Raw genomic sequence first — 26,907 nt, 5'->3', positions numbered from 1 at the left:
TTTTTATATATGTTTGTGGGTTATATTAGAATACTCAGTAATGTTTCAGGACAAGAGTCTTGAATTTTATTTTAGCGTAATAGTTTTGATTTTAATTTTGAGTTCATTAACTTGTTATTACCTTTGGAATGGTTAATTGGCTGCTTTGTAATCAGCATTTTTCCTATGAACTTGATTGGTTGTCTTAATACATGTGACCTTTTTAGATTTTATAAAAGACTAAACATTAGTTTTTATTACATCTGATGGTCTGTTCAGTGTAACAGATGAAAAGTGCTTCAATAAATTAATTGTTACTACCTGTAGTAGTCCACTGTCTTTGTTTTTTATGTTTGAGTTAGTTTGTGTATGTATATATATATATATATATATATATATATATATATATATATATATATATGTCGAGCTATGTCAGATGATCGAGTTTTCAGAAATTTGAAATTCATATGGATGAGACCATATGATCGAGTGTCTGAAAACTCAAACATAAAAAAACAAAAACCTACGTTTTTTATATTTATGCCCCCCTTCACCCCCCACACACCCTGTAAATCAAAAATACTAAATACAAAATCTCACTACAGTGAAGAAAAGGATAATTTTCCCAATCCTCTCTGTACCACGATCTCCATTTAAAAGCTTCAGGTTTTCAAAATCTTGATCATATGGTCTCTACCATATGAATTTCGAGTTTCTGAAACCTTGATCAACTGATAGGGATCCATATATGTATATGGCAGAGTGGTGCAGTAGCATTGTTGGCTCCCAGCCAGTGGTTTTCTACTTCAGTTATCGAGTGGAATGCTTTCTCCAGGAAGTCTACCTTTCCTCTCTGTACTTGCATGGGTTTTCTCTAGGTATTCTGGTTTTCTGCCACATCCTCAAAGCTTGCAGTAGGCAGACTGATGACTGAAAATTGTGTTTGATGTGTGTTTTATAAGTAAGAAAGGCCTGGGAATCTACTCCTGTTCCTTACTTGCCTAGTAAACTGGCAGTTAGTTATGGCTGTTCATTGACCCACTGTAGAATCAAGAAGGGAAAACTCATGAGCATTTTACATCTGTATATGCATCTATATCTATATTTATATCTATATCAATATCTAATATCTATATCTATATTTATATCAATAACTACATCTATATCTGTATGTATGTCTATGTCTATATGTATATCCATAACTACAGCTAGACCTATAACTACATAGCTAGATACAGAAGTAAATGTGGGTCTACTTTAGATAATTGAAATACTATTTACCAGACTTTTAAATCACAGAGACAATAGCACCGAAAATCCACTTACATGAACCCTGACATCACTGAAAAAACTACAGGTAAGTAACCACTTGTCCACCATGGTGAACTTTGCCCCTTTCCCCACTATAGTGCAATCTCGGAGTTGGTATATTTAGTTGAGGGGGTGGGGCAACCCAACATGGATGGGTTTTATGTGATTCAGTTTTTGTATTTTGTTGTGGTGTGGCCAAATGATTATTTACCTGTAGTTTTTTGTCTGTGATATCAGGGTTTGTTTAAGTAGATTTTTGGTGCTTTCTTCATGGTAATTTAAAGGTTGGGTAAGTGGTATTTCTATTACCTAAAGTAGACCCAGTAAGTATATATATGTGAATGTGTGTGTGTGTGTGTGTGTGTGTGTGTGTGTGTGTGTGTGTGTGTGTGTGTGTGTGTGTGTGTGTGTGTGTGTGTGTGTGTGTCTGTGTTTTTGTGTGTCTGTATGCATACATATAGTAGCATATTTGACTATCTGTAGCTATTTGGAGAATTAGAAATTAGAACAGCTGGAGTTTCATAGTTAGATAACCGTTATTTGTCTTAAAGTAGATGCGATAGGGAATTCTTTTCTTGGAACATTCAGACACTACACAGTTCTCTTTAAAGTTCGTTAAAACTATAACTAGGGATTTTGCTGCCATACTTGCAGGCAAATGGACAGAATTATTTCAAAACAGTTACTCTTTGAGTCTTCTGTTTTTTGTTGAAGTAGGACAACTAGTACACATTTTAAACCTCATGTCTTCCACACAGTTTTGTTCCCATACAAGAACATAAATCATGGAGATGAAGTCAGCAATGTGGTGTCCTAAAAGGCACTGTAATCTCCGTGCCATACATCCACTGAGTTCTGGGTTGGTACAGAATTACACTGTTCAATGTGGATGTATTCCAAAAACTAATTGGAAATAAGGGTGGGAAATGTGAGGCAATGGTGATCCTAGTGGCAAATTTGTGAGGCTTACCCAAAATGTACCATTTGGCAATGTAACACAAGAAGTCCTTGCCATTATATGGAAATGTCTCACACAAGTTGTAAAAAACATCCAGTACTTCACTCTGTTCTAAAAATGACAGTGCAGTTTTTGTTGGAATTGTATCCTTTCCTATACAATGGTGCTATTCCAGGGGACTATATCTTCCACCAAATATTTTGGCTAAAATGAAACAGACCACCTTTTGGCACAGCCCCATTCATTTGGCTGGTCATGCTCCTCATCGCTGCTGTTTCAAAGTCGCAGGTAACATGTTTGACTTCCAGGTGTCATATTGATGCTACCTAAGAGTTCAAATAAACATTATCATAGATAGTTGTATGATTTTAGAGATGTTCTTGATATCAAACAATATACCAGAGAAATTGCTTTACATTTACCACAATACTTTATTAACCCATGTATACTGTAGAGCTGATGGCAAATGGTACCTTTTGTTAGAAAGGTACCATCCATCAACCATACAGTTTCATTACTTAAATCAATCAAATCATTCTAAGTTGAAAACTCAACTATGTGAGCACTGCAGTGATCTGACATACCTCTTTGTATGAGTTGGCTTGTTTTAAAGGCATACTCACTCACATTTAGACTTTCTAACGAGATCCTCTGAGCAACACTTGTAATGTGTTTCCTATGCATTCTATGGACTTGCTGTAACATTGCTTTTCCACTGAGGAGAGAGACAGTACACTCTAGTGATGTCATCACCAATATGTCATCCAGAACAAAACAAGGGTATCAAGGGACAAAGCATCTCTCTTTTATGGGTCTCCACAGGCTAAGTGCCTTTGAACATCAACTGCATCACAATTATGGTGATGTGCTGTTTCAGTTATGGCCTTTCCTTTGCATCTGTCTCTCAGCTACAGAAGGCATGTGCAGTATTTTCTATTTTTATTTCTGTTATCAAGGTTATACGTGTATATATCTTTAATGAGCACTTCCTTATCCTTTTCGGATACTGATATTCTGTATGTGTTGCCTAGAACTCCAAGCATTGCACTCATCATTCCTCCATGATTAGTAGTGCATATCTTGTTGTATGCTGCACGGTAGACATCACCACCGTTTATATTGTTTAAGTGTGCTGAACCCCATTTCTGAGGGGATTCAATTATTTGTGTTTTTGATTATTTAGGGTTGATGTTGTGAGCGTCAATATCATGGTAGGTTGTGTATATTGTGTATATAATATAGACCTACATATATATATATATATATATATACATATATATATATATATATATATACACACACATACATATACACACACATACACACACACACACACACACACACACACACACATATATATATATATATATATATATATATATATATATATATGCTGTAGCAACTGTAATATTTTACCTGTGAATAGTATAGTAATGCCATTATGTTTGAGTGAAGTCATTTATGTATGCAAAATTCTTGCAGAACTTTAGTCAGGAAAATTGATTGTATTCGTCATCTACCAAAAATTTAATTACCAGTTTAGTGATAAATAAAAGGAGACTGCTTTATAAAAGCAAATCAGGACTTTGGTTCTTCAGGCAAAGGTTTATAATGAGATAAAGTAGGACCTTTAGCAGAAGACCAAGGATTGCTGATGTTGGATAATCCAATCAAGGAATTTAGTGGATTCAGCTTGAGGTAAGTTAAGGTTAAGGCACTTTCCTTAGTGGAGATGAAGGGGAGACCTAGTAAGGCTGGCAGCCATAACCCTGATTTTCTAGCATTTTGCAGGTTGGGTTGTATGGCTCTAAACCTGTGTAGCAGAGATACCTAGATTTTGAACCTGGTGTTGTAATACCAATAGAGCATTATTAAAAGGTGTAATATTTCTAATCCTTCACTTCATCTCATGAAACAAAACTACACGCAAAAGCAATAAACGTTCACATCCATCCACTAGCCGTTTTTCCCATTTTTGCACATGGGGTCAGGGTGTCACTTCAGCAGTGACAATCATCTAGATCCAAGGTTTTTGCCACCAGGGAGCTAACCCTGCAACTGTAGTTCTTCCACACTGCTAATTCATCCGCACATTCACAACTATAGACAATTTAAAGTGTCCAGTTCACTTACTGCATGTCTGCGGAATGTGGGAGGAAACCAGAGAACATAGGGGAAACCCACACAAGCATATGGACGACATGCAGACTCCCCACAGAAGGCACCCCAGCTGAGAATCGAACTGGAGAACCTCTTGCTGTGCCACACATTCACATAAGCTATGGAAATGGCTTATTTATGTAGAATGTATATTGGATAATATTTTAGGTGCCAGATCTGCAAAGGTACACTTTTATTCCTGTTTTACTGCTTGTCTTATCCATGTCCATTTGGAATTCTATCAGTTTTGTGTTCATAGTTTGTCCTGTTTATGTAACTGTGTTGAAATATTTTTTGATGCCTGTGATGGACATCCTAAATCAGAATGGGATCAAAGTGTGTTATACAGGAACTAGTAAGCTGAGGAGGTTTATAATAGCATTTTGCTACACTGTCACCTCATAGATGAGGTTGGGTAGGGTTCCGATTTTTCTGCACCATGGTGCTGTCACTGTCTGCATATGTTGTCAGTGGGCAAAGACAAAGAAAAGGTTCCCTGTTGAAACCTCAGCCCTCTGAGTGCTGATAAGAGAAGAAAAAAAAAGACTGAAAGCATAGGAGAAGAGTGAATCTCGAAAATCGTTCTTCTTCTTAAAACTTCTTTTTGTAGAGGGACAAGCCCACCCCTGCACCCCCCACCATCTAAAGGGAAGGCTCCCAATCCTCAAACTTATACATACCAACTCCAAGATTGCTATATCTCAGAGAAAACTGAATATTCTGAGAAATGACATATTGGACTTAATATATGTAGGTCCATTTTTTAAGCCATTCAGTCTCCTTATTTTAGGACTCGCTCGAGCAGGTCCCGATATTTCAAATGCTTACCCACAGAAAAGGGGAATGTAGATGCATGGTTGGATAGAGGCTGTTTGACCATCTTGCATCATTTTGTCTCTAATATTCAAGAGTATCCAGGACAGCTTGTTAATTTTGATGGACCATGTGGTTGATATTGTAGTATCTGGACACTTGAGAAAGTAAAGTGGCAGAAAATAATTTCATGGGATTACATAATTATCTGAACTGAAGATAGCTGTTACAATAAGAGTAGGGAAAGTAAGATGGCTGTTGCAGTAACAGTAGTGTAGTGGAAGAAAGATGGTGTTGCTTGCACAGTAGTGGAAGGAAGATGGCTGTTGCAGTAACAGTAGTGGAAGGAAGATGGCTGTTGCAGTAACAGTAGTGGAAGGAAGATGGCTGTTGCAGTAACAGTAGTGGAAGGAAGATGGCTGTTGCAGTAACAGTAGGGACAGAAACAATGTGCATCAGTATGGATGCTGCATATATGTTCCCATGTGTGTTACAAAGGGAAAAATATTTGTAAGGGAGACTGATACAATTGTATAGGTTTCAACTTTCATAAAAGATATAAAGATTTTTATGCTGGGGAGTCTAATTGTCCATTTTCCCTTTCAAACTAACATGTTAGCTGGGGTAGTGTCCACATGCAACTCTATTTGTACTTTACAGAGCAGTTTTGATTTTATTATGGGATTGCATGCATTTGTCATATGTGTGTTATTGTATGTGTGAGTGCTGGGACATTCTGAGAGTATGTCCATGGGTGTCAGTGCATGAATGCTTAATGTGTGTGTGTTTGTGTGTGTGTGTGTGTGTGTGTGTGTGTGTGTGTGTGTGTGTGTGTGTGTGTGTGTGTGCACGCGCGCGCGCGCGCTCGTTCAAGAACGCATGTGTGTGTCTGTGTGTCTGTCTTAGAATGTCACTTTATGTATTCTTTTTAGCAGTCAAACTGTTTCACTGTACAGATGGTTCAGCTTCTCAGGGTAGTGACTCATAGTCAGGTACATCCCCCTGCACTGAGATGTTGCCTTGTGCAAATATGCATGACTACAAATTGCTAAATATCATAGCAGTACAACTCAGCACATTGGTGCATGGCAAGTTGTGTTACTGTGTCATTTTGTATGACTTTAAGGGTAAATGCCTTTTTTTGGTCTGGGGCAACCTTGAATACAGTTTGAAAATCTGAGGTGACTTAATGAGCAAAGTTACTTTTTAGTGTCCAGTCCATATCCTCATATTTTTAAACGCTGCACTACTTTGCAAGTTTGCTAGATAGATATATTTGTTTGTTAGAAACATTTTTTTACATTGAAAATTAACTGCTAAATATCCACTCTTTTAACTGCCATCTTGAAAAGAATGTAGTAGTGCCATATCTGCACATCACATTACAAGAAATAGCGTTTATGCAAAAAAGTTGTGATACTTCAACAGGAATGCAGTATAAACATACAAGTCTGTCCAAGGAAATGTATGACAGTAGATAGAGTAACAAAGATTTTTTTTTTTATTTTAACAATGGCTAACAGTTCATACAAAAATATATTGCTGTAATAATGAGACTGCATGTGAATACCTGGTTTCTAGTTGAATTAAAATTGGGAAACTACAATTGCAAAAAAATGAAGCTTTAAAAAATTTAAGACTTCTTTTAGTAAGTCGCAACAATCTTTTTTTTCCTTCTCATTTTAGGTGGATACCCTTCGCCATGTTATCAGTCAGACAGGAGGATACAGTGATGGACTCACAACAAGCCAGATGTACAGTCCGCAGGGCATCAGTGTAAGAGACAATATATATTTATTTCATATTCTTCCCCCTCCCATTTTGTTATCTCACTACCAATTATTTCAAAGCCATAGGGCTCAGGATGCCACTTCATAGGACATGTCTTCGGTTTACGGTCACCTAGTTCACTACTTGTGTATTGGTCACGCCGTCAGCAATATTTTGCCAACTAACACGAATAAGTGGTGACCAGGGAGTCTTGTATGAAGGCAGCTGGGTGTCCAGGCTTGTCAGAAATTATCAGTGTTTGCAGGGCACCTGCGGCCACATGCACTCAGCTGACTGGAGCAGAGGAACAGGTGACAACCTAGTTCAACAGCGGCAAAGAATACCACTAAGATGGAGGGGTAACTCATTCATGGTTAAAGTGCCTTTTCTTGATTTAGAAAGCTACTACAGCTATAAACATAAACCAGTTAGAAAGGAACACTATCCGAAATCTATCTTAAAATGGTAATTAATGAGATGAGCAAGTGATAAAGAAGAGAAAGTGACACAGGGTGAGAAGAGAACATTTCATTTGGTTTATAAGAGTGCTGGCGGCTGTGATGAGCATGAAAATTTGCAGCGACAGGCTATGTCGTATAGAGTGAAATCGATAAGACAGACACAAGGAGAGGACAGTGCATATTTGGGACAGCTCTCCTACTTCATTGCTCATATCAGTCGTTCACCAGCTCAGCAGCAATGACAGCAAGCTGGGAAGGAGAAGGTACGTGCGCATTGAGGAAGAAAAAGAGATAGAAAAGAAACAGTCTTTTTTTACAGGACATGTAAGCCCTACCCCTTTGTTTTAGGTAATGTCACCTGGTGGTCTGACTCACAGCACAGAATGACCTGATTAATATAGTTAATTGAATGTTATTCTCACCCAGTAACTCCTGAGGGATACACTTGACTTTGCTTAAAATTTCCTTTCTTCCTTCAATCTGTCATTTTCATAACTGTAGAAGATTCATTTAAAAAAACAGTGTAATTCTAGCCAGAACTGCTGAAGCTCAGGAGTTTTCTTTATAGCAAAACCTGATTTCTTTTATACCAAGCTGAATGCCGAAGTAGTTTTCCATACTGGTGGTTCCATTTATATTTTGTCTCATGATTTATTTTAATTTGTCTCTCTTTCTTGACAACAAAGAGTTCTTACTAGAGGACTAGTGTAAATAAAGTATGCTTGACTATAACTATATCCAATGACTTTTTTTTTCAAGTCATAAGAGTTGTATGTTGGAGCATTTACTCAAAATTTCCTTCATGCCTACTACTGATTAATACACATATATATATATATATATATATATATATATATATATATATATATATATACATATATATATATATACATATATATATATATATATATATATATATATATACACACACACACACACACACACACACACACACACACACACACACACACACACACACGTATTCAGGCAATTATTTTTTTATTAAATGCATTCATAAGAATGCATGCTCATATATATTTTTTAATTTGTTCTGTCCTTGTTAACTTATTTAGTACAATTCCATTAGAGTTGTAATCAATTTATAGTACTTTATATTATATCATTTGTTTTGTCTTTTGTCAGAAGGAAACAGCCAAACAAACTTTTTTTTTTAATTTAACATTCTGTCTTCCCTCCTTCCATTCATTTGCCTTCCCCCTTTCTCCATCTGCCCCAGTGATTTTAGCAGTCATCCTTCCCCCATCCCTTCCTTTTTCTCCTTTGTTTATTTATCTCATCTCATGTCATGCCTTTTAGTCTATGATGCAGGCATGCATGCTCACTTTCTACCTTACGTAAGTCACAAGTAGTATTTACTTCACCTGACTCTCCACATCGTTTGTCTTGCAAACAGCACCTTGACTAAGGACTGTTTTCTAGATGCCAGAGTTAAACAAATACATGCATTACCAAGTGGTCACCAACCTTAGCAGCTGGGGTACATCATTCTGAGGGAGTAATTATAACAAATAAAAATACATTTCAAGTATGACCCTGGTTGTCAGCATTTGTTTTTGCAATGTTTATATGAAATGTATTCATTTAACAAGTAACCAGACTGGTTTTGTTGGGGAGCACAAACTGCTTGTGTTCAGGAGTGCCTGATTAGGCGCAGCTTTTCAAAATCTAGATGGCTCTGCCGTCTATTGTCGATGAAGGCTGGCTAACGTTCTTGGGGTACAGGCTAGGGGATTTAGATGGTTGCCTAAAGTCCCTTGAACAAAAGTCACTTAGGAAGTACTGCAGTGAATGTGCATGTTTTTGTTTCATAGACAGTTCATTTTGTTTGTTAAATTCATGTCCTCTTCATGGTTGTATGATTTTTCACAAAGTCTGTAGTTTCCTCCCCCATCCTAATGTATGTTGGTAGCTTAATTGGAAGTGCATCAAATTGTCTAAAGGTATGCGTATGCATGAAAAGAACTGGCTTCCTGTCCAGGTGAAGAGGACTGCTTTCCTGACCAGTACTGGTTCCATGCCTTATGCCTATTGCTTGCTGGGATAGGCTCTGGCTGTTCAGTGAGCCTGACTGTTATAAAGCAGATACTAAAAAATGAATGAATTTATATTCTTATATATATTTCAATATCAACTCATGCCTTTGCTGTCCTCCTTTTTCAAGTATTCAGTAGTTTCACAATAGTAGTATTGGTCGATACAGAGATGCTAATACAATTTCCTTTGTACACCATTTATTTATATTTTGCAAAGTCATCCAGCATCTTATGACAGACATGTTTTGTCCAGCATTAATTTATCTGGTTCGGACCCAGTGAGTGACAGGAAAACATCTATTTCCTTTGTGACCCTGAATTACATAAAATAAGTAACTGGAGAATGAATTAATGAATGCATGAATGAATGTATGAATGAATTAATTAATTAATCCCACAACAGTGCCAGTTGCTTTCCATAAGCATGATGGTGCTTTTTATATTTTTAAGTAATAATTTGTTAGTAATCATGTGAACACAAAACATATGTTGTCTGCTTCCGGAAGTTTCTTAAGATGTGTGTTATGTCTGCTTATTTTATTAAAAGTAGTAGCACTGGACATGGCAACAGAATATTTTCCTGTTTCTGATAATTCTGCTTCTGGTTTCTCGTCAACATGAACAGGAAAATGTGATCTTTTGTGGATGGTCACGGTAATGAATGGTGAATGAGCTTGATACACCCGTCAGAAATTATTATAATCCTCACGCTTTTCTTTTGCACATAATTTGATAAATACTCTTAAATGCAGTGTTAGTTTTAATCTGATTAAAAACCAAACTTAATTCAAGTCATTAGACCTGGGTGCAGACGTGATGTAACTCGGGTCAATAAAACAACATCAGTCTAAGAAACAGGATGACTAACACCAATATATAAAATAATTTTGCAGTATAGAAAATGAATAGCTTTAGCACAAATATTGTCAAACTTGTTTTTAGCACTATTACCTTCATTTACCTAAAATTACATCTTCAGCAGAGGTAAACAAACAAAATGTTAATCTTGTTAATCCCTATATTTTACACTAAATCTCATTAATGTGATATGGGATGGCCCCCTCATAGTGACACATTTTACATTTCAACAGCAGTGAGACCCCATCAATGCAGTTCAGATAAGTCACTTAGATTGATAATGTCATATCTTCCAGATTAATTTCTTTTACCACAGTGCTGTTGTCCTTGGTGTTGTGACTACAGCTAAATCTCACTTTTTCCACCTGTCTTAATACCTTTCATATCCATTCCACCATTCCTGTAGTTTGCCTTGTGACTAAGTCATATGAACGAGAACAGGTGATGAAACTGTCGTGTCACAGAGCCCCCCCCCCTCAATCTCAACAGTGTCAGGGGAAATGCAGAAATAATCAGAAACAGTCAGGGATACTTTTAATACTGTTAACTGGAGTTGTTAGCAGAATAAGACAATGTGAATTAATATATATTTTCTGAAGTAAAAAAAGTCTATATCTCTAATTATTGTCATTATTTACTAAGTGTAACTCACCACCATGTCTCCAAAAGTCACCAGTTTTAGGAGGTATTAAAAAGGATAGAACTGAAATTTGTGTCAAAATCAGGGACTTTCCTGAAAATCAGGGACAGTTGAGAGGTATGCCTTAAAGAAATGCCGGAGTGACATCCAACTACTGGACTATTAGGTTGGATAAACAGACAGTCCTGTGGAAGAGGAATCGCTAATGTAGACAATTGAGCAAGAACAAATTATTTTATGAAGGAAAAGAAAATCCAGTACATGAAATGTGACTTCTGCCATTCCCCACATCCCATCTGAGAGCTAAACAATGACAGTACGGACAGACACTGCTCTACCAATGACATTATCTTTTAGTGTACAACAGGCTGGCTGAACATGGCCTTGTCCTATCTGCTGTAGGCCCTCTGGTTTGAACAAATCCTTACTTCTTATATGGGAATCAAACAAATTAAAAGGCCCTAGAGCTGGACTCCTGGGGGTTGCTTAAGATTGGACATGCATGAAGGTATAAGGGCCACTCTTGTTTTAGGTGACTATAGTATTGCAGTGTCTTAAGCGTTATTTTCCACACTGTCTTATCTTTCGTGCTTACCTGGCTCCATCTTCTCTCACTATGTCTTTCTTACTTCATACTTAAACATTCCTTAATATTAATATGCTTTATTTCTTCTTCTCACTAATGGTTTATACATAGGCTCATCTTGTCACTTTGTTTGATTCTGTCTCATGAAATGTCATCTTCTTTAATTGTTTTTAACGTCTGACTAACATAGTGCTTGTGATCTTTCTAGCAGATTTTGTAAAATAGGACTGCCGCCATGTCTCATAGTGGTGCACTGATATCAGACTGTAACCAAGTTAACAAGCAAATAATCAAAACAAACAAACAAAGCACACGGTGCTTAGAGATCTGACAGGGATTTAGGGAGGATGGGGAAGACACTGCTGCAGGATCGAGAGATGTGCTTTTGTCTCTTTGCAGGCTACTAGTCAGGAGATGAGTTATGATTGAACTTGTATGATTCATTGAATAATCTGAAAATCATGAAACCTAGGGATGCCTTAGCCAGGCTGTTAATGAGGTCAGGTTTTTATGAGTTTCTGTATATTTAGCGAATGCTGATAGCATGAATAATGTCACTGATACTACAAAGAGGAAGTAGCTGTCTCCATGGATTTCATCATGGTGCTAAGGTACAAAAACCATTCTCCGTCTTTCCTTTATGGCTAATTAGTGTAATGTCTGCTGCTTATTTCATTGCACAGTAGTCAGTAATGCCAAGAATTTGCAAGTGCTGAGGTGTCTCGTGTAAGGGGGGGGGGGGTAGGACAGAGGTTCAGTGCACAACAGTGAGTCCAAATGTGGCCAGCTGTGCCAAAAATAGAGTTGTATGAGGACTGTGCTTATGCTGCATTAGTTCAGTGCTGTTTTCTCTAAGGTTCAGCACCCCTGCAGTTGATTATGTTAAGTAATGAGTTCAAACAGCGAAGTCCTACCATGGCAGTTATGAGGAGCCTTGCCTGACACAAAAATCAAAAGTCTGGGAGCTTTGTATGAATGTGATTTTACACTGTTTGCTTCATACAAGTAACATAACCACACTTGGTGTCCAAACTCCCTACACAGGCTCATCATGTACCAGGTTTTAGTGAGAGTACATGAATGTACAACACAGGTTTTATATAACAGTAAATATACACTTGCTGTTACAAGACAACAGTTTTCTAAACTTGGACAGCAGACACTCATTATTATCTATGGCGGCATAGTTAAAACTGCAGAACTGAGATACTCAGTGCCATTATGCATGTTCGGCCTTGAGTAGTGACATCACACTTCATGGATGGGAATATGTTCATATAAAAACACGTTTGTTTGAGATAAACATTTTTAGGTGTGATATAATGATGGACAGGGCCTCACCATTACTGAAAGGCAGAACTTGACCCTACGAGGTGGCCATCCCATATCAAATGAATAAGATTCACTTTGAAAATAAGAGGATTAGCATTTTATTTGTTTGTTTCTGTTGAAGGTATCATCTTAGGTGAGTGAAAGTAACAATGCTGAAAACAAGCTTGACAATATTTGTGCTAAAGTCATAAATTTTGAAAAATCATGACTTTTATTTTAGAAGCAATAATTATTTATAATACATACTTTAACTAATTCTGATGTGTATTACCTCAGATTTAGTGAATTTAATGAGGGGTGGGAATGTAGTCTATGGGATTCTTATTTGTATGAAGATATATTTTTACAAAAGATTCAGATTTTTCAAATGCTGGTTTTTACATGAATTTTATATGGTGTTCATAGTCATTGTCCCATGAAGCATACCAATGTCCTGTATAATTTATAAAGAATTTAAAAAGAATGCTACACAGTATGGTCAGAACTTGTACATTGCCCCATCCATTGTGTATCCCTAGAGCTGTTTGCATGGATCACCCATGCAAATGCCCTTTGCCAGGAATATATAAAATTAAAAGACACTTCACCACTATGTGTAGTAGATAGTCCCAGTCACATAATTTATGGCATTAGTACTGTGTACCAATAACTGGGATAGTGCATCTGACTACAGCAATTGCCCTTCCCTGCTCAGCACAGACAGCTTTGTAGCAAGTTCAGCCTAATTTAAAAAAAAAAAAATTGTACAGTGGTAAAACGTCAAACCAGCTACAGAATTTCCTGTGGTGCAAAGAATCTTGCTGTCAGATCTCTTGTGTTCACAACCTCACACAGACAAAGCATAAGTAGCTGTTCTGTGTAATATTATCCTGCAACATAGCAATGTAAGTTGTAGATCTGGTGCAAATAGTGTTACACTGTCAACTATGTTCACATATAGTCAAAGAAAATAACATTCTTTTGCATACTGCCTGACGTTGTTGTGATTCCTCTTGAAGAACTGCAGTAATGAAATGCAGCATAGTAAACACACTGTGCAGAATATGGCAAAAACAGATACACCGTGCAATTATCATGGCAAAAAACAGATGCACCATGCAACTATCATGGCAAAAACAGATGCACCATGCAACTATCATGGCAAAAACAGATGCACCATGCAACTATCATGGCAAAAAACAGATGCACCGTGCAATTATCATGGCAAAAAACAGATGCACCATGCAATTATCCTGAATTATATAGCTATTGGGGGAAGCACCATGTAACTATCCTGAATTATATAGCTATTGGGGGAAGCACCATGCAACTATCCTGAATTATATAGCTATTGGGGGAAGCACCATGCAACTATCCTGAATTATATAGCTATTGGGGGAAGCACCATGCAACTATCCTGAATTATATAGCTATTGGGGGAAGCACCATGCAACTATCCTGAATTATATAGCTATTGGGGGAAGCACCATGCAACTATCCTGAATTATATAGCTATTGGGGGAAGCACCATGCAACTATTCTGAATTATATAGCTATTGGGGGAAGCACCATGCAACTATCCTGAATTATATAGCTATTGGGGGAAGCACCATGCAACTATCCTGAATTATATAGCTATTGGGGGAAGCACCATGCAACTATCCTGAATTATATAGCTGATATTGGGGGAAGCACCATGCAACTATCCTGAATTATATAGCTATTGGGGGAAGCACCATGCAACTATCCTGAATTATATAGTTATTGCGGGAAGCACCATGCAACTATCCTGAATTATATAGCTATTGGGGGAAGCACCATGCAACTATCCTGAATTATATAGCTATTGGGGGAAGCACCATGCAACTATCCTGAATTATATAGCTATTGGGGGAAGCACCATGCAACTATCCTGAATTATATAGCTATTGGGGGAAGCACCATGCAACTATCCTGAATTATATAGCTGATATTGGGAGACTAGGTTTCTTGTTGCACAGATGATATTGTTTCTGGGGTGCTGCTAGTGAGAACGGAGGTTTTTAACTGCATGTTTTTAAGTTTCTTTTGTTTACCATCATCATCAATCCTGTTTTTCTATTATTTTACACATGGGCTGAGAATTTGCATCTGTTATCACCTCTGTCAGTGCCTTTTTCGACAGTCATGCCTAACTGTCATAGTAATTCTCTCATGCATCGTGTGAGTAGGCATCTTCATGTTCTTGCCTTCTTCTTGTCTCTCCTAAATCTTCTCCACCAAATCTCCTTCTGCTTTTCTGCATATGTGCCTGAACCAGTTAATCTGTTCTTCTTCACTGTCTCTGCAATTAGAGCTACTTTGGCTTTTTGATGTAATCATTTGTGCATCTGCCCCACAATGTGCATCTTGTCACCCATCGCAGGCACTTCATTTCCATCATTTCTTCATCTCCATCTCTTCTGTCTTCATCACTGACTGTGCTTTCATTGCCCAGGTTTTTGTGCTGCACAGAAGTCCTGGTTGCACCACTGTTTTGTACATATTACTTTTCAGCTTCTTTGGCATTCTTCTGTAACACACTACCCTGAGGGGCCATTTCTCACCTAACTCAATCAATTCCAAGATCATTGCTACCATGACTTCATCTGGGCCTGTTTTCTTTCCCCAGCTTCATTTTCCTTAGTGCTGTTTTGACTTCTTTTAGTGGGGACTCGTCTCCCCCTTTTACTGAAGGTTGTGTATAGGGCAGTGCAGCTTCTGTGGGGTTTTTATAGGGCAGGTTCTTCTTCCTCTTTCATCGTAGGCTGTGTATGAGGTGGTGCAGCTTCTGTGGGGTTTTCTTCATTCAGAAGTTGCTGAAAGTACTCATTCCGTCTGCGTTTGAAGTATCACAGACAGGTGAGCAGGTCGTTGCTGGCATCTCTTATGAATGATGTCTGATGACTATTTTTTTAAATAGTTTTGTCTTTCTTTGCAACCTGATTAGAAGTTCTTTGTACCATTTGATGAGTCACTTTTCAGAAGCTGGTAGAGTTTCTCTGATACTGTGTTCTTTGCTATTGTGGCTGCTCTCTTAGCCTTTTTGTTAGCCAACCAGCATTCCTTCATGTTCTGGCCCATACTTTTTAACTGCCACTTTTTCATATACTTCTTTCATTTGATAAGATCCTGAACCTCTGCATCCCCTCCCCAACTTTCCTTACATACCTTATCTCTGTACCTGGCTCAGCTGCATATCAGTTCTGTATACTCACACATACCATTTTGAGGCACTGCCATTCTTCTTTGACAGCACGTATTTCCTCTTCTTCTTTCTGAGGTACTAGGATTCTCAATGTTTCCTTGAGCTCTTGTGCTTTGCTGTCAATTTTCAGGTCTTCTACCTAATTTCTGTTGACCTTGGAGCCTTCTCTAACCACTGCTTATAGCTGATTGTGGCCATCAGCAAGTTACGCTGAGGGCTGACTGCTTCACTGGTAATGACTTTGAAATCTTTGATTCTACCCCAGTACCTTTACCTTACCAGGATGACATTTGCCTGAGATGCATGCTGACCACTCTTGTGTATGGTTTTATGTCTGTCTGTCTTGGTGAACTGTGTGTGTCGGTCACTATCAAGTCTAGAATGGCCTATCCTTCTTTTTCTTGTTGCCAAACGCATGTGAACCCAGGCAGTCCTCATATCATGTTCTGTCTGCCCTCATATGCGCATTGAGGTCTCTCATTATTAACACCAACTCATGTAGTCCTGTTTTATCTAATAGTTCCTGCAACTGCTGCCTGAATGCACTCTTTTCCTTACCGTCAAAACCCCACTGCAGGACACAGGCTAAGGTTATGAACACTCCCTATATGTTTACCAAAGTCTGACTGGCATGAGTCTTTCAATAATGCTGATGAAATCCCTCAAGTCCCTTCAGAAGACTCTTCCTCACCACAATTCCCACACCATTTCTAGTCTGTCATTCCCCCCGAGTAGTAAGCTCTTGATCCCAAGCCAATTGGCTTTGCTGCACTGACTTTCGAGTTTGTCCATTGGATACACAGAATGTCCATTCTCCTCTTTACCATCATGCCATCCACTTTTAAGCTGCATCCTATCAGTAAATCTATATTTAGTTTAACAATCATTAGTTCATTTTTAATATGGCCCTCTCCACCATGCACAGTGAATGTGTACATTTCAGAACAGGCTACTGGGTGGGAGCAACAAACTACAATAACTGAAAAGGAAAAATTTTTAATTAACTGTGGGCAGTCAAACGAGTACGTACCATTTGGCTGCCCTAAATATGCATTCATTTTATTTCCTTTAGTACAGCTGCTCCAGTTTGGTGAATATTGAGTTTAGTAGCATGTACTGTACTGGATCAGATGAAGAACTGAAGGGGTCATGGAGGAAGAGTTTATGGCTATTTACTGGACATCATCACTACAGTCTGCAGGACACCTTTATTAGTAGTCATTTTCACTGTTAATAAAGCAGCTCTGCTGCGAGACACAAGCGTAAGTGGTCAAGATTAAAAGGACTGGCATACACTGCAGTCATTAGGTGGGTTTGAATTATTACAGCATTCAGAATGCCATGACACATACTCATTCGGTGGGCCAGTACTGGGTGTGCTGCACTGAGTCAGCACAGAAGACCCATGAAGAAAACCTACTATTGGAGAAGTGCAGGTCTGAGACTAGAGCTTAGCGGCTGTGTACTCTCGGGAGATACTTGTTTATGTGTCATCTGCTCAGTAACAGAAGTGATGGTGGCAAGTGAAAATGCATATGCAGAAAAGTGATGTTTAAGCACATAAGTCAGGTGTTCAGGTTTATTGTACAGCAACAAAAGAGAAGATTAGCAAGGGGACAGTTTTATCCAAGAGTAAAAGTGTGGTGTGATCAGTGCTAGAACACCACACAGCAGACCTAAAACTGTCAGCCTTGCAACAAATATTGTACTGCCTGGTGAGGTATAAACCCAACAATAGAATTAAATATTCATAATAGGCTTGTTATTAATTATGTAAGCTTTTTTATTGTTTAAAATTAAAATAAATGTAGCCTTTGAAAGACTGTAGTCCACTTCATAAATATACTTAGACATTAAAAGTAGGTGCAGAACAATGGTTGATGTACATATTTTTGTGTCTTACTCTTATGTATCTAATTTATAACCAAACTATGTAAAAGACATAATAGATCTTTGTTATAATTTAGAGCAGTCCTTTACAAAGTAAGTGCTTAGAAGGCATGTCATATTTTTAAGAAAGATATAACAAATCTTTGTAAAGAATGCAAAAAATGTCTCCACAACTTGCATTTTATTGGCTTTACTTCTGTGGAGAAATGTACAATCTTCCAGTGCCTTATACTGAATGTTCATATTACAAACTGACATGTCAGTAAATGGAAATTCATAGTATTTGTCTAGTCTGGGATCACACTGTACCAGAGAAGCAGGAAGCAACATTATGTTTATTTGCCGAACCAAGTGTTCGTGTTTTCTAAGGTAATGCAGCTTTAGAAGCTTTAAAAAGTGTAGGGTGCAGGAGGAAAAGTTAAGAAAAATACTTGGCAGTTTGTTTTTGTGAGAAATACTGAAATCAAAATGTTTTATTTTCAGCATTTACACTGAGATGTTTTCGGTGAAGTTGGTTTCAGATTTCTTAATCCTACAGACACCTTTTGTGACATTTATTAGTCATTTACAATGCATTGCAATAATGTGAATATCATGAAGTCTTTAAATGAAGCATATAAACACTATGAGCCCAGAAATGCAAACTTTCATATGTTTTGTGCAACGTCTTAATTCTTCCAGTTGTTTATAATACAGTGTCTGACCTGGGCTCCATATTAGTTAAGTATCAAAAGGTCACTGTTTTACTGGGGTGGTCTATAAGTGATTGCTTCATTGTTATATATTTCCAGTAAATTTGAGGGGAGAACTCACTAAAAACTTTATGGAGCACTAGTTTTGGAATGGAGAATGTCTCTTTGAGGTGGTGAATGGCTTGTAAAAATTAAACTGTTAAAGAAAAAAGAAAACTCAGTTTAAAAAGAAAATTGAAGAGTCTGGTACTGGAGAGAGTCATATGGTAGTCATTACAAAAATGAATATTGACAGAGTATGTCATCTAAAAATTCAAAATTGGCATCAGAACTGCTACTGGAAGAAGCAGAAAAAATGCTGTAAATACATTTGTTAGAAATAAGCTAATGCAGCATTCACAGAGCTCTCAAATTCTATAGCCATTCTTGAAAAAGATGAGAAGTCACTTAAGGAAAGGGTAGCAAAGCTGAAAGAAAAAGTGTAACTGCTTATCAAGGAGCAAACCAATATGGAAGCTAGGGCAGAAATAAAAATATCCATATTGTAGGAGTACATGAGAGAGGGTACTGTCAGGACTGTGTGCTTTTCATGTATCAGCAATGGTCTAGATGGAAAGAGCTCCAGTAGTGCAAATAAGAATTCAAAGTGCATATAGACTACGTGTCCCCAAGCCACTGCCCAGAAAGGAGAAGATCCTTTCCTACATTTGGACAGGAAATTATGCAAGGTGGAGATGAGAGTGTCTTTGTAGAGCAGGATTATTCTGCTCAGACAAGAACGAGGAGATCACAGAAACAGGTTTATTTACTATAGAATATTGTTTCTCACGTTCCCAAAGTTACTGCTGAGAACCAGAGATAAAACTTTTGTGGATCCTACTGAAGCAGCTAAATTTGTGAGAGAGTGGCCTGTAGTGCCCATGAGCACCTGAAGTTCAGCAAAGACAGCCCCTTAGCTTATTTGTGAGGAGTGGGAGTCAGCAGTGTACCAGGTAAGGGAGGCTATACATAGCTTCAATCCATTCCTTTTTTAGACAGAAGGCAGCAGTGTTGCAGAAAGGTGTTGTCGGGTCAGCTTGAGTTTAATAACTACCATAGCTGCTAACAGAAGAGATACTGAATGACACTTATAGTCTTGGTGGGGATCCTGTTACTGTTCCTCCTGGGGGATGGGGCAGGTTCAAACTGAGACAGTAATAGTTTTGATGAAAGAACCTGTGTTTTAAAGAATGGTAGGGTCACACGATTGTTTTAAACCAAAGAAATGCTAATGGTTAATGGTCTGTGATATAAAGAGCAGTCAAGTTTAGTTACTTGCTGTTATATCCAAGGAGTTTACTCATTATATGAGAGGAGAGGAAGCAATATTTCTGTTTGTCATACTTTGATCTCAAAGTTTGCTGCTGTTTTCATTAACAAAATCAGGTTGGTTAACTTTATAGGTAACATGTATTACAATGTATTATAGCTTACTGTATTATTAGTTGACTTGTACAGCTTGGACCTGCTTCAAGATGTATGCTTTTCTAAACTTGCTTCTACCTTCAGCTGTATCAGCTAAAATATGAACCAGCAGATATTATGATTTGGCAAATTGTCTTACATACTTTATTGCTTCAGTTCAAGTTACTGCAAGATGAAGACTTAGACAGAAGTAAGTACTGCTGTTACTGTGTTATTGTATTTTTGAGGAATAAGTAAGTTTGTCAAACAGGTAAAAAGGATTCAGTGATTAACTGTGTGTGGGAGTTCTGGGGGATATATGAAACACTGGCAGCTGTTTGCATCTATTCAGTACCAACATCAGATAGCTGTTAACAGCACCTTATGGTTCATAAAAGCTTAGATCTCTATAAGATGTTGTTTTTTTAGCTATCAGAGGTATAGTCTTGGTTTGAAGAGATATTAGCAGAACAGAGATTAAGGGTAACTAGCAGAAGACATGTTTAAAACTGAGACATTCTGCAGCTGAGTCAGTCCAACAAGTTAAAATCTTTCCAAAGAACATCCACGTTTGAAGGTACAGATTGGCTAGCTCAGAATGAATGTGACAAGTCATTTTTGTTGACTGATGGAGATGGTTATAGAAAACAGCCTTCCTACTAAAAACTGTTAAAAGAAAAAAATGGAGAGAGAGATAATTAAGGAATGCATGATACTGTCAAAGGGCACTTGCTGTGTATGTGTGAGTGTAGTGGGGGGGTGAGTAGTGGGTTAAAAACAATCAGTAGTCTGGTCTGTGTCCCAAAGTGGAATAAATATGCTAACTATGTAAAAGAAGTGAAAGCATAAAAATGTATAATAATTCAAAAGTGTATGCTGTGCAATTTTGCCTTAAGCATGTTGATCTACCATTAATATAGTTTACAAATATTTAAGATGTCTAGAGACCCAGGTCGATGTCGTTGTTGTTGCGTCTTTCGGCTTTTCCCAGTTAGGGGTCGCCACAGCAGAACTCTGGTTCGCTAATGATTGGCAGTTGATTTTTACGTGCTGAGTTGCCGGCCCTAATGCACAACCTTCAACGAAGGGACACCAATTCACGCATGTCTCCACAGAAAACGCTCTAGCTGAGAATCAAATGGGACAACGTCTTGCTGGGAGGCGACAATGCTACCGCAGCACCACCACTGCGGATTCCTAGAGACCCAGGTCAATATGACCCTCTAAACACTCCCCTGGTTGCCACAACTTTTCATCCCATGCTGTGTATATATTAAAGGCTAGGTAAGCAATACAATTTCTACTTGTAAGTGATAGTTTTCTCACAGCTGCACCACCCTAAAGATAAGTATGGCTTACTTTTGTTAGTCCATCATATTTCATAAGAAAAAAAGAACCACATTAGAAGAATAGTAAACTATAGGCTTTATACTTGTAAACAGATGGATTGAATACCCTCGCTGAGTAATGTCTGAGCCTAGGAAATCCAGGTTTGTGTGTTTGTAAGTGATAGTTTTTTCACAGCTGCACCACCCTAAAGACAAGTATGGCTTACTTTTGTTAGTCCATCATATTTCATAAGAAAAAAGAACCACGTTAGAAGAATAGTAAATTATAGGCTTTACACTTGTAAACAGATGGATTGAATACCCTCCCTGAGTAATGCCTGAGCCTGGGAAATCCAGGTTTGTGTGTGTGTGTGTGTGTGTGTGTGTGTGTGTGTGTGTGTGTGTGTGTGTGTGTACATATATATATATATATATATATATATATATATATATATATATATATGTATTAGACTGCAGTGGTGGTGCTGCGGTAGCGTTGTCGCCTCACAGTAAGATGTTGTCCTGTTCGATTCTCAGCTAGAGCATCTTCTATGTGGGAGGACATGCGTGAATGGGCGTACCTTCGTTGAAGGTTGTGTGTCAGAGCTGGCAACTTGGGGTGTAAAAATCTGCTGCCAGTCATTAGCGGACCACAGTTCTGCTGTGGTGACCCCTAACTGGGAAAAGCCGAAGGACACAACAAACTATAAATATATATATATATATATATATATATATATGTTTGTATGTAAAATACACATACACGCACACACACACACACACACACGCACACACACACACACACACACACACACACTTGGACATACTTTCTTTGAACTGCAAACTTGTAATTTGCTGATGTTTACTATACTTTCTTTGAACTTTTGAACTGCAAACTTGTAATTTGCTGATGTTTACTATCCTTGGGTAACCTCAGATACAATTCACTGGTTTATTTTTGAGTGCATTTGCAGTTGTTTCACAAAACAAAAATGCATTTGATCCTTAATTTCCAAACCTCTTCCCTAACAAGAATCAGTGCTCTTTTGCTTTACCGGTTATAAAAACCTAGAAGTTCCATTTTATCTCCAAATGTAGCTTCAGCTTTGATTGTGTCTTTAGACTTTAAGATATTCTGGATATAGTTGTTTTCTAATGGAAAAAGTATAAAGCAAATTGTCATTCACAAAAGAGGAGGTGATAGTTCATTTTGTATTCTGTGCTCACTTTGATTCAATGTATCTCTGAAATAGTCCTTGTGTCTCTGGGAAAGTTTGTTGCTAGACTAGATATTTCAAGATACTGAGTATCCTACATCTTACACTCATAATCATCTATAGTTTTTAGCTTGTGTACTCTGCTGGAACTACAGTCATTAAAGTTTATTCTTTAGAATTTTATGTTTGCCCCACCTACTCTTTACACATTTTGCTAATGTGTTTTTTCTTAAAACACTCTGTACAATATGTTTCTGTAAACCAGCAGTTATTTTATAGTGCTGGACATTGCCATAATAAAAACACAGACATCTTTGAAGATGCTCTGTCATTCCTAGCTTGTGAACAGGATGCTCATCTAAATTTTTGTTGAAGTAATATTGCATCCTGTGCACTGCTTTCTATCAACATTGCCGTTTGTAGTATTCTGTCTTGGTTCATTTGTGATTACAACAGTAACCTTTAAGTATGATCCCATCAGGTGTTCCACCAGGCTGCGTCTCAATATTTCATTAAGTCCATTTTGAAATAGGCAGTTTTCTAGCAGTCTGCATATCTGTTTTGTTTATGGAATCTAAAGCATATCATTTTAATAAGTTCTGCTGGATTGAAATGACATTATAAGATATACACAGTGTCTGAAAGAGCTTACACCTTAGCTCCTCTGCATGACATGAAGTGAGCCCGAGATCTTTGTTCACTCATAATTATTGCTTTCACAATACAGTGTTATTTATACTACATTTGCTCATTAGCCCTCCACACTGGCATTAAAAGTATGAACAATAGCCAACATAGTCTGCCAATTTATGATTTGGTAAAATGCCACACCTAAATATTTTTCTCAGTCTTTGCTAGAACGCGTATGATTTGTTTTTGCACAAAACAGCTAATTGGCCTTCACAGATAACAACTGCACTTCATAATTATGTAAATTATACTGATAATGCTTGATTAGCTGTTCACTTAATGAAATGACTTGTGAAACCTATGCATATTTTAATTACCCGCTTAATTTCTTCATGAGAAGAAAAACTACAAGAAACCTTGTAACACTTTTCTTCAAAAATAATAATAATAATAATAATAATAAGCAAACACACTGGGCACAATGTAGAGAAAGTAATCTTCTATATGATGCATCAGGATCCATACAACCTGTCTGTCACACATACGTTTATGCACTCTCACACACATACGAGCACACATACACACACATGGGCAGGTTTGGGGGCTTGCTTGCACACTGAAGAAGAAAAAGAAAATGGATTAGAAAAGAATGGAAGAGTCTGAGATATGCATTAGATTTGTAATAGTTGGCAGTTTGCTTTTTAAGGATAAATATAAGAGGCTGATGTATATTTAGTGGTTGCACAACTGACATCTGTCAGTGTTAGGCAGGAGGAGTCATTATTGTCAGACTTTGGCAATATTTGAGGGGATAAGGGCTAATTGCAGATGATGTTAGGGTCAATATGAAGGGTCACTGAAGACAGTTAAAATGTCTTGAGTGTGTAATAGATGTATCTGTTAAAGGCTGAGCATTAGTCTATGCAGTAGAACAGACAAGCATTTTCTTAGTATGTGCCTCGTACAGAATTCATAACATTAATGTCTCCTTGCCATTCTTCTTAATACTAGGCTACGGTGAATTATACCATGACCCCCTATTAATATTCCAAAACGTGCATGCTGATTGGCCAGAGTGCATGTTGTAAATCGACTTATACTAATGGAAAAAGGTCCGGTCGCCCGGACTTTTTCCATTAGTATAAGTCTTTTTTTAAAACACTGTCTCGCTATGTTAAAAGAGTTTAACATAGCGACACAGGTTTAAAAAAAGCAACGGAGATCTCCATTGCTTATTTTAAAGCTGTCTCGCTATGTTAAACCCATTTAACATAGCGAAACAGTAAAAAAGCAACAGAGATCTTGCTTTCTCCGTTGCTTTTGGCCACAGCTCTGATGTACTGCGTAAGCATGCGCAGTACATCAGAACTGCAGCGGATGCCAGACAGCTGCGGAAGGGCAGCAAAGAGGCATTATACAATGCCATTATTTAAGAAAAGTAATTGTTTCTTTTCTTAAATAATGTCATAGTATAATAACAATAACCCACTTCTGGGTGTGGGTAATGCGGGATTTACCCCCGGTTGTTTTTGTTTGGTCCCTCGGGCGAACCATGCCAACCGTGGTTAAATCCCGCATTACCCACACCCAGGCATGGGTTATTGCTATATTCTACCCCTCTTTCTTTCTGAATTAGAAAACAGTTGTCATCACAGTGTGGACCACCTTCTTTGCACCAGATGTTTTCTAAAGTATTTTTTGCAATGACGATGCACTCTTCTGGGAGGGTCTTCTTGAGTTTTGTGAAGGAATGTTTGGCTCTTACAAGTTTAATCAGGAAATTGCATCAGTGTGCCTACTATGTCAATCCTGGCAGCTAATAAAATAACTTAAAATACTGAATATTGAGGTGAGGCAAGACCTTTTTCCTGCCCACAACTCCAGCATATTATATTCTATATAGGCATCTATACTGGGTGAGCATTTCTGCATTTATACCTGCACACCTCCTAATGAACTGTTCGACCCAGCAGGGTTAGCAGCCTGCATCAGCTATGCATTTATTCTACTCTGCCTGGTCATGTGGTTATTACCTTCCAAACAATTTATGTCCCTGGATGATACTTTGCAGTAATTTCTTACATTTACATTCACATGAATTGAATCACATTATACTAAACACTTGCCCTCCTCCCTTCTTGCATGCACTGGTAGATGCCATGAGCCTGTCTGGAGAATCTGTTGCCACTGAACATTCTCCTATAATCAGGTACACTTCCTGATCATACTGGGGAGGGGATGTCTTACAAGCAATCCCCTGTTTATTTACAGTGCAGACAGATCAAAATTGTTCTAAATTTGTTAACATGGAGCTGCCTGACATTATACTGCTGCAAGTATCGTTAAAACTTGCCATGAGACTTTTTGTCAGTCTCTGCAAGTCTGTACTTTTGTCTAACATTTATTGAGACAGGAGACAGGCCCTGTTCTGGCAATAAAGTACGACTTGATGCATAGAAACAGAGTTCGTACAGCAGACAAACTTGACTTCTTGAATTTTCCTCATATGGCTTCTTAAGACATAGGACTCGATGTTGTAGTTCATGCGGAGCAGTGGCTGATACATCCCTTCTGGCTAGAAGTCTTAACAGTTGTATAAAAAGATAAAAACAATTAAGTATGTTGTCTGCCTGCCTTACACAGAAGCAATTGTTATGTCAGAATTTCTGATAGCCACTGTCTATCAGAAATGGTACTCAGTCATAGCATGCTGCATAACTATTTTTCTCAGATTATCTAATGTAGAAAGTTTACAATTTTACACATACAGTGATATACTAGAGTTTTCTAACTAGAAACTGCCTAGGGGAAGGTGGAGCTAGCCATAATGGAGTAAGCTGTCATTTTTCCTATGCAATTGCATTAACTCCATTGAAATATTTACCTTTTGATGCTCAAATGGCACTTTTTTTCCTGCCAACCTACTCTGTCTTACTTGGAGGTAACTCTGCTTTCACATCTTGGAAATACACAATAATCAGAAAGTACTATTGCGTAACTCACAATGAACGGATCACAAATCATAGAGGCAGACATCGCTACAAAGGTCAACAACCTTACAGAACTGGTAACTCGTATTCTGTCAGATACAACAGGAAGTAAAATAGAGAATGTGCAGATATACCTTTATGTCTAAAATCACTTCCTGTAGTCTGCCTCAAATACACAAGCTACAAAGGTGCAGGATTGAATAACTGAAGTGGCCACACACAACTAGGTCATCCACGCAGTCCATGAGAGACCTATTTTCCTTGAGGACAGAGACCACAGAAACAGTATGTGACTGGTCGGACTACAGGAGGGGACAGAAATAGGGAACTTAACTGAGCTTTTAGAAAAACATCTAATGTTAGTCGATTTTTTTAGAATATATCTTATGGAAGTGCTGAACATCTCTCTTGCATCCTCAGTCATCAGTGAACCTGCATATCACGTGCTTTGTCCAAGGAGTGCCTCAGACAAATCCTCTAAGCAAATCATATTCAGACAACTCAATGAAGGGAACAAATGGTGTATTTTGACTGCAGCTAAAAAAGGTAAACCATTTTTCTTATTCGGCCAGCGAGTAACACTATTTCAA

At 37.9% G+C, this 26,907-nt stretch overlaps 1 protein-coding gene across 1 annotated transcript in view; it reads left to right on the top strand.

The window, feature by feature from the left end:
• Positions 1 to 26,907, top strand: part of PBX1 (PBX homeobox 1) — a 1,500,039-nt gene that overhangs the window by 1,165,072 nt on the left and 308,060 nt on the right. The window contains exon 8 of the mRNA XM_044085392.1: positions 6,908 to 6,997. Within this exon, the coding sequence (XP_043941327.1) occupies positions 6,908 to 6,997 (90 nt within the window). The remainder of the gene's footprint in view (positions 1 to 6,907; positions 6,998 to 26,907) is intronic.

Source organism: Protopterus annectens, chromosome 10.part0 (genome assembly GCF_019279795.1).
Source record: "Protopterus annectens isolate FY-2018-M chromosome 10.part0, PAN1.0, whole genome shotgun sequence".
NCBI lineage: Eukaryota > Metazoa > Chordata > Ceratodontiformes > Protopteridae > Protopterus > Protopterus annectens.
Note: the sequence above shows the minus strand (reverse complement) of the source record. Positions and strands in the feature narration are given on the sequence as shown.